Raw genomic sequence first — 8,796 nt, 5'->3', positions numbered from 1 at the left:
GTTGCAAGCCTTAGAGGTTTTATAACGACTCGTTCATCAGTGTACAGACTGGGCTGCCGTGAGCAGTGGTGTCGATGACACTAGATGGCCATGAAGCGGTTGTATGACTGCTGCTTCATCATCAGTGCATGAACTGTTACACCCGTAAGTAAGTGTGAATTTATTTTCATATTATCTTCTCATTCGTCATGTCTAGCTTTAGTAATATGTGTAACACCGACAGTGTTTTGTATCGTCTAACACAATACTGATGTAAGTACTGACAGAAACGACTCATCTTGTAAGCAGATGATGACACAACTCATGATAAACTAATGATATTGATACAGTACAGAATTCTGGATGTATTTTGTCTTCCTTAGGGTTTTCTGTATAATATTTTCTGTAGATACTTTATTGTAAGAATACAGTATATAATATATAGCATAAAAGATGTGTTCATTGACTTTGTCTTATTGGTAAGGCTTCCGGTGAATAGTAGGCTATCAGTAGTTGTCTTCTGTTTTGGGGGAGTCAAAATTACGTGTGGAATTTTGATTGCACAGAGGTGAGTTCCCCTAACCCCCGTGTTGTTTGAGTGTCAACTGCATTTTTGTCTTTTCCGTTTTTTTCTTGGTCAGTCTAGCTAAAAGTTTGTTAATTTTGTTGATCTTTGCAAAGAAACAACTTTGGTTTCATTGATTATATATATTTTTAATTCTACATGATTTGTAGAGTCAATGTTTGTTTAGATTCACTCACTTTCTTACCATTCTCACTGCTGTGGTTGCCCATCTGTCGTTACATCAGTCTTAATCCTTTCATCTGGTATGATTTTCTTTATGCTGAAATACATAGTTTAGAATTTCCTTTAGTGAAGATTCTTAGTGTTTGTCTGAAAATGTTTTTATGTTGCCTCATTTTTGAAAGATATTTCTTTTAAGTATAGAATTTTAGGTTGGTAATTATTGTCTTTCAGCACATCGAAAGTTTCGTTGCATCATCTTCTGGCCTCCATTTTTCTGTCATTGAGAAGTCAGCTGTAAGGCTGTCATTCCTTTTAGGTAACCTGCCTTTTTCTGTGGTTGCTTTGATTTTCTGTCTTTTGTGATTTCTGTGTTTCACTTGTTTTGTGTCTTGGTATTCATTTCCTTTTATTTCTGCTTGAGATGCATTGAGTCTTTTGAATCTCTGAATTGTAATTCATCAGTTGTCATCTTTACAACATTAGGTTTTCTAATCCCCGAATGTTGTAAATAGTGGCAGCAACTTAGAACTAAAAAAATTTAAACTTACATTTGAACTGAATTTAGTAACTGGTCTCAAGATTTAGGCAGTGACTATTCTTCTTGGAATAGAGGTGACTCTTCATTATACTTTCTCTCTTTCTTCTCTCTCCCTTTTTATACTTTGTCATTATTTAAATATTTTATTTTTTGCCTCTTCTAAGACTCCCTGTTAATAGTTGTATTGAGCTTTTCAGCCATATTATTAATAACTATTTAAATTCATTTTCAATACCACACTTTAAAGTCATGAGCATGTTTTCCTAATCATTCCCATATTGTTGAATGCTTACATGTTCTAATTTTTTTCCATTATAAATCATATTGCATTGTCCTTTTTAAAAACGTTTTTGCATAAGCCTTTTCCCACATCAGCCAGATTCCTTAAGCGGTATTCCCTGTTGGATGTAATTATTAAATCTGAGATTTATATTTTTTAAGCCTTAAACATTATTCTAGATTTGTTAACATATATATAAAAATAATATATGCTTTTAGCATAAATATGATTATATATTATAGTCCTTGTTTTATATCATTTCTGATTATGTATTTCCTACCTTTAAAAAATTCCAATAGAGAAACTCTACATTAGGCGGGGTTTGCTGCTGTCTACTGTCTTATTTATATCAGCTGTTCACTTGTATTTAGCACTCCACGTGGAATTACGTCTTCATTTCACTAGGCTTTTCCTCCAGTATATGTTTCAGGAAGGGCACAGTGGGGGCCAGGGTACCGCCCAGCTTTGTTGGGGTTCAGTGACCAGGCAGTGGGGGTTCTTTTTCTTGTGGGTGCTGCAGTGGACCAGCTCATATGTGGATGGATTTCCCCACCTCCCAGGCCCCCAGTGTCCATTGGTGTTGGCTGCTGGCAGGCAGGTGACTGCCTCCACTCCTGCTCTGCTTGTGTTGTCTCTGAGGAAACAGTATCTTCAGGTACATAGGCACAGGTCCCTCTCTCTTCCTTGTATAGACTGGAACAGGATTCCTGCCTCAGCAGGCAATCGGAAAAGGAGCTCTAAGGAGGCCACTAAAGTTTGGACGTTCCCAGGACCCACTTTCTTGATTTTAATTTTTACCTCGATGGGAATTTGTGATATTTATGCCATCATAGCATAACCAGGACAATTACTTATGTCTCACAGTTTCCGTGGGTGATCCTGTGTGCTTCTGAAGTTCTGTCACCTTTCCGTCAGTGCCACATTTTTACTCTCTCTGGAAAGTTAAGACGGCAGAAGTCCCACTATTTCAGGAGGTAACATGTCTCTAGTCACCTTCCCAGTAGTGAGTTTCTCCATGCGGGGCTGAGGTTGCCCTCAGTCTGGGTTTTGACAAGGTAAGGTGTTTTCTCTCCGTAGAGAAGGGGACTAGACCCTTCCTTGGTCACCTGTGTGTCTCTAGGACCCATCACGGTCCTTGCACCTTGTGAAGTTGGTTAGGGTGATCTCCCCACCAGGATGTCCTAAGCTATCTCAAGTGGACACTTCTGCTCTCTGACAGCAGCCTGGCACTCAGACAGGTGATGCTGCAGGGAGACACATGGCCAATGGGGAGGTGCATCTCCATCCTCTCAAGGTCTTTGGATCCCAAACTTAACCAGGAGGCAGAGCCTGGGACAGGGACAGAATCAGGGCAGTGTCCAGAAAGCTGGCCTCCAGCTTGAGGTCCACCTTAAGGCAGGGCCCCTTCCATCCTTTACTGCCATCTGATACACTGGGCAGGGGGTGTTGGGAGGAGCAGGTAGGTGAGATACCTGAGGATAAGCAGAGCCCAGGCTGGGAGCCAGGGGTGTGCCTTGGCCAGCCTGCTGCCTGCGTCAGGGAGCACCTGTGTCCCAGAAGAAGAAACAAGCATGTGTTGTGGGGGGCCTGCCTCTGTCCCAGGAACTCCAGGCTCTTTTTCATGTCTGGGCCCTATCTGGCATCTGTCCCAAGACTGACTTACTCCTCAGATTAAGTGAGAAGAAGATGCAGGAGACAGGGCTTGTCCCTGGGAAACCAAGCACTGAGAGGAGGCCAGGCGTATGCACCCCCAGAAGCATCTGCACACAGGCCTGGAGGGGCCCGAGTCCTGGCGAGGAGGAGTTTGGATGAGGGAAGGCCGAGAACTGAGATGAGACACCCAGGATGACTCCCAGGCTTTCCGAAGGGCCCAGTGACGGCAATGGGAGCCGGCCGGGTTCCCCACCGGTGTGAGTGGCACCTGGCAGTCAAGACTTTCCAGAGGGCACAGGGGGAGGCCCAAGAGGCCAGGCCAATGAGGAGGGAAAAACAACTTTTGGATTTTCTTTATTTCGTTCATTTTTCACTCTCGATATCTCTGCTGAACTCGGGGTAAGAAGGTCCAGGGGCTGCTGGACGAGGGTGTGGGAGGCTCAGCCTTGGCCGCTCGGGCTCTGCTGTGGACCCTGGGAGGGGAACAGTGTTAGCCTCCACGTCACGCATGTGGTGACGGGAGGGCACAACTTCCTCAGCAGCCCATCCCTGTGCTGGGGCGGACAGATGCCCCTGACCCCTGCACGCCCTCCTCAGGGAGACCAGCCCCCTCCTCTCCTGTTAGCTCACAGTGGAATGGTCTCCTCAGGTTTCTGGTAATTTCATCAGGGCCGCATCATGTTGCTGAAACTACAGAGAACATCTTCCTGTGGGTAACTCTTCCCTGCCGGAGCCCCCTGAGGCTGGACCCGAGCTCAGAGGAGGGACACGGGGCGTGGGGGACGAGCTTGGGGGTGTGAGGTCTGTTAGGCAGAAGCCAGTTGGCTGGGATGCCCGAACAGTATTGAGAAACACTGCCATTTGCCACTAGAACCTACGGAAAAAGAGAAGGGGCAGGAGCTTGGTGGGGGGCCTGAGCTCCTGGAGCTGCTGTCGACTGTGTTGTCTCCTGACACCTCCAGCGGGGGGCCTCCTGACAAACCCCCAAGCCCAGGCACAGACACAGAGACCCACCCCTCCCAGGACAGCAGAGCACTGCCCCAGCCCAGGTCCACCTTAACTGGGCAGCCCTCTGGGCGGGGCAGGGTGCGTCACTGATGCCATCTGCATGGAAAGAGCCCAGGCCTGAAGCAGGAGTGGTGCACTCAGCGCTCGCGGCCTCCAGTCTCTTGCCTGGCTCCTCACGCTGGGTCAGTGGCCCAGACCATGATCCAGGGTGCCTCAGAGGCTGACGGCCCCAGCTGGGGCTGGGACGGGGACGGGGACGACGACTGGGATGGCGCCGTGCTGACCCTGCTGGCGCTGGCTGTGGTGGCCGCCACCGCACTGGCCTTGCACTGGTTTGGCTCTGGGCAGGACCAGGAGGCAGCAGGACCAGCATCCACAGCCCCTCGGACCCAGACTTCTCAGGTGGGAGGAACTGGGCCAGCCCTGCCCCCAAAGTCCAAGGTCAGTGGTGGCATCAAGGGGCCCAGCTCAGGGCAGGGGAAGTCAGAGCCTCCAGGATGTGGCCAGGGGAGCCTGGCGGCAGCAAGGGCACAAAATCAGGAGCTCCTGGGAGGTAGAGGTCTGGCTGCCACAGCCGCACCTCCACCCAACACACGTGGTGAGGTGACCAGTGGAGGGGCCTTGGGACAGCAGCATGGTAATGCCACCCCGGAAGCCCCCCGAGGAAAAGGAAGGGAGCCTCGCAGGCCAGGTGCTGCCCTCCTGGGTAGGAGCAAAGCACAGGGGGCATCTACACCCCTCCTGATACACTTCACCCCTCAGAGTCCTGACAGAGAAGTGGAGGTGCAGGTGAAGGCAGGAGGCATCCGAGCCAAGTCACCAGCTCACCAGGCCCCAGTCCACACAGTGGAACAGGACACCAGGCCCTGGCAACAAGGTGTAGGGTCACCTGGCTCACTGGGGAGGGGCCCGGGCAGCTGGCGGTGGCAGGTGGGCCACAGCTCAGGAGGCAGAGCCTGCCTGGGCACTGTGGTGAGCGTGTGGGATGCTGTGGATGCAGCCGGTAGCCTCCCTGCAGGCTCCCAGGGGCTCCCTTTCCTCCGGGAGCTGCCCCCATCACACACTGCACAGACTGGGCCCCTGAAGGATGTCTTAGAGAGGGGGCGTGGGAAGAGCAGACCTCAGCCAGCCCCAGTCCTAGTTCTGGACTCAGAAGCCAAAGCTGGTGAGAGCAGGGAGGCTGGGACCCTGGCCCCCAGGGAGTCTCAGGGGTCCCCAGCCTCCATGGAATGCTGGCCCTGGGCACGGAGGGAGGTGGTCATGAGGAGCTTCAGCCAGGCCCCAGGCTCCATTGGCCCATCACCAGAGGGGCCACAGTGGGGACGCCCACTCTTGTCCCAAGGGCAGGGGACCACAGAGGCCTGCAACGTGGGAGAAGCTGGGGCTAATGGCGCTGGAGACGACGCTGTCTTCAGTTCAGGGCCTGGAGGGACAAACAAGCGAGGAGGCCACAGCATCGAAGGGAGAGGATCCCTGCAAGGTCAGGTGGCTGGTGGTTCCGACAGAGCTAAGCTAGCTCCAGACATCCGCAGCTGCACCCCTTTGCGGGGCCCCTCAGTCTTGCCCCCTCCATGCATCTCTAAACCCCTCCCACCCTCAGCTTCCCCATCCACAGCACATCCCCACCAAGGTCTCTTAGCTGTATCCCCAACTCTTCTGACCTTGTCTCCTTCAGACTCTTTGCCCCTCAGAGTTAACCAGAGTCCTGCAGAGGATGAAAATCTCAGAGCAGTGCCAGCCCCTCCCCCAACTGCAGCGCCCACTCCAGCCCCAGCCCCTCCCACAGGTGCAGCCTCTCCCCCAGCCCCAGCTGCAGCCCCAGCTGCAGCCCCTGCCCCCGCACCAGCCCCAGCTGCAGCCCCTGCCCCAGCCCCAGCTCCAGCCCCAGCCACAGCCCCTGCACCTGCTGGTGGGTCAAGGCTAGCATCTCGGGAACCCAGTGTTCTCTGCAAGGGCAACCAGGAGGGGCAGTTCTCAACTAGCTGGGGAAACCTTATTTCAATGGTTCTTAGGAGTCACCCCTTCCCCAGGCAAGAGAGGCCCCAAAGGAGAGCCCCAAGGGCAGCTCTGGAGAGACCTAGAGATCCTAGCACTTCCACATCCTCTGAGAACAAAGAGTCTGATTCTCCCCTTGAAGAGGCTGTCCACAGCTGTGAGGACAGGCCAGGCTCAGCCGGACTGGTCACAGGGCCAGGCACAGGGGGCCTGGCTGAGGTTGGAGGTCAACCACAGCAGAGCAGTGCGGAGACCAAGGAGTCTCCCACCACAGTCCCTCCCTCAGGCCCAAGAGGGGATAGAGCTGAGGAGGACTGTCCAGACTTGCTGCTGCCCAGAGCCACAATGCCCAGGGCCCCCTCATGGCCACCTGCACAGACCCAGGCTGGGCCTGTACCATCCCCTGCTACAAGGCCTGTCCCCCGGCCGTGGAAACGCAGCATGTGCGAAATATCCGAGAACTCTGAGCAGGAGGTCAGCCAGGTGGCCTCAGGGCAACACCAAGCACAAGCACCAGGGGAGAGGCCCAGCCCAGCAGGCAGCAGAGAGGTCCTCATGGAGAAGCAGAAGGAGGCCCAAAAACTCATGGTGTTTCTGCAGAGGCCTGGGGGCTGGGGGGTGGTGGAGGGGCCCCAGAAGCCCAGGTCCTCCGCAGGGGACCCAGCTTCCACCGCGGCAGTGGCTCTGCCACGGTGGCGGGACCTGGGCAGCTGCCTGGATGTGTTGGCCTTCGCCCAGCAGCATGGGGCGCCCGGCCTGGCCCAGGAGACCTACGCCTTGATGAGTGACAATCTGCTGCACGTGCTGGGAGACCCGAGCCTCTACCGGCAGCTGAGTGGGGCTGACCGGGAGCGCATCCTGAGCCTTCGCACTGGCCGGGGCCAGGCTGTGCTGGGGGCCCTCGTGCTGCCCAGCCTCTACCAGGTGAGCCGCTCGGGACTCACAAGGCACCCTTGTGCTGCCGAGGCTCCTGCGGTGGGGCCTGTGCCCCCGCCTCTCCACACATACCTGCACGTGTTCCACCCCAGAGAGAACACCTGGCGGCCCCTGACCCAGGTTCCCCCAGAGGTCCCGCTTCGGGGCTGCGGTCTCTGCACCCTGCACAACTACCTGTTCTTGGCGGGGGGCATCCGTGGATCAGGCGCCAAGGCCGTCTGCTCCAACGAGGTCTTCTGCTACAACCCTCTGACCAACATCTGGAGCCAGGTGCGGCCCATGCAGCAGGCCCGTGCCCAGCTCAAACTGGTGGCACTGGACGGGCTGCTCTACGCCATTGGGGGCGAGTGCCTGTACAGCATGGAGCGCTACGACCCGCGCACAGACGCCTGGACTTCCCGCGCGCCCCTCCCCGCAGGCACCTTCCCGGTGGTTCATGAGGCTGTGGCCTGCCGTGGGGACATCTATGTCACTGGGGGCCATCTCTTCTACCGCTTGCTCAGATACAGCCCCGCGAAGGACGTGTGGGACGAGTGCCCCTACAGTGCCAGCCACCGGCGGTCCAGTGACATGGTGGCCCTGGGGGGCTTCCTGTACCGCTTCGACCTGCTGCGGGGTGTGGGCGCTGCGGTGATGCGTTATAACACGGTGACGGGCTCCTGGAGCCGGGCTGCCTCTCTGCCCCTGCCCGACCCGGCCCCGCTTCGCTGCGCTGTGCTGGGCAACACCATCTACTGCCTCAACCACCAGGTCACGGCCACCTTCACAGTCTTTGAGGGGACTGCCCAGTTCCAGGCCAAGGAGCTACAGCCTTTTCCCCTGAGGACCAAAGGGGTCCTCTGCCCATTCATCCTGACTCTGCCCCCGGCAGACCCGCTGCAGACAGAGCTCTGAGTGTTTGCGGGAGGAACCTGACTTCAGTGCTGCTCTCCAGGGAGACACTGGGGCCTCGGGGGATCTCAGGGCAGGTGGGGCCCAGGGAGGAGGCTGGGATCCAGAACTTTCTGCTGTTGTTTCTGGGACAACTTTCGTTTTCTGTTCTAATCAGCCTCCTGACGCCTTTCCCCTCCCCTCTCTTGAGCCCTCTCCGTGTCTAAGCCCAGGCTCCCTGCACCTGGGAGCTGGTCCTTGGTTCCCTACACTGGTTCCTCACCTCCCACCAAACCCAGGCTGTTTCCTGCCTTTGTGACTTCCTTCCCTCCCTGGTTACACAGCACCTCAGCTGGCTCACACACTCCTCCAGGCAGAGCTCTTCTCTCACAGTACCATCCCACTGCCTGGAAATAATCTGCACGTGGGACTCCTTGGGCTCCGAGAGCCTGATGTGTCCCCGGGGGCCAGAACTTGGCTCACCAAGGAGCTTGGGGACCCCTGAGCCGAGGGAAGGAGATGACTGGGAACACATTCGTGTTCTGTCCCTGGGGCTACAGGCCAGGCAAGGAGCCCTCACGGGGTGGGAAGGGGGAACAAGGAGCAAAGAAGTCCCCAGGAAAACATCCTTGCCTCTGGGACTGCCTGCCTGTCCCGAGGCCTCTGGGACCCTGCTTTGCTCTCCCCTGGAAGCAAAGCCCTCCTTTGTCTGACCTCAAGGGCCTCGAACCCTTGTCTGTGAAAGCATCCTGCTGCCCAGAGCCCAGCCCAGACTGGCCAGGACTACTC

At 55.2% G+C, this 8,796-nt stretch overlaps 2 protein-coding genes across 2 annotated transcripts; both read left to right on the top strand.

Moving 5' to 3' along the window:
- Positions 1-4,404: 4,404 nt before the first annotated feature.
- LOC135322501 (collagen alpha-2(I) chain-like) lies at positions 4,405-6,130 on the top strand. Its single transcript, XM_064491289.1, has 3 exons — positions 4,405-5,371; positions 5,549-5,686; positions 5,898-6,130. Exons 1-3 carry the CDS (start codon positions 4,405-4,407, stop codon positions 6,128-6,130), a joined length of 1,338 nt encoding a protein of 445 aa, XP_064347359.1.
- A 62-nt stretch (positions 6,131-6,192) lies between these two features.
- KLHDC7B (kelch domain containing 7B) lies at positions 6,193-8,419 on the top strand. Its single transcript, XM_010999990.3, has one exon. The coding sequence runs from the start codon at positions 6,208-6,210 to the stop codon at positions 8,029-8,031; it is 1,824 nt and encodes a 607-aa protein (XP_010998292.3). The 5' UTR covers positions 6,193-6,207; the 3' UTR covers positions 8,032-8,419.
- Positions 8,420-8,796: the final 377 nt, after the last annotated feature.

Source organism: Camelus dromedarius, chromosome 11 (assembly GCF_036321535.1).
Source record: "Camelus dromedarius isolate mCamDro1 chromosome 11, mCamDro1.pat, whole genome shotgun sequence".
NCBI classification, from domain to species: Eukaryota; Metazoa; Chordata; class Mammalia; order Artiodactyla; family Camelidae; genus Camelus; species Camelus dromedarius.
The sequence above is the reverse complement of the archived record's forward strand: the minus strand, read 5'-3'. Positions and strand labels throughout refer to the sequence as shown.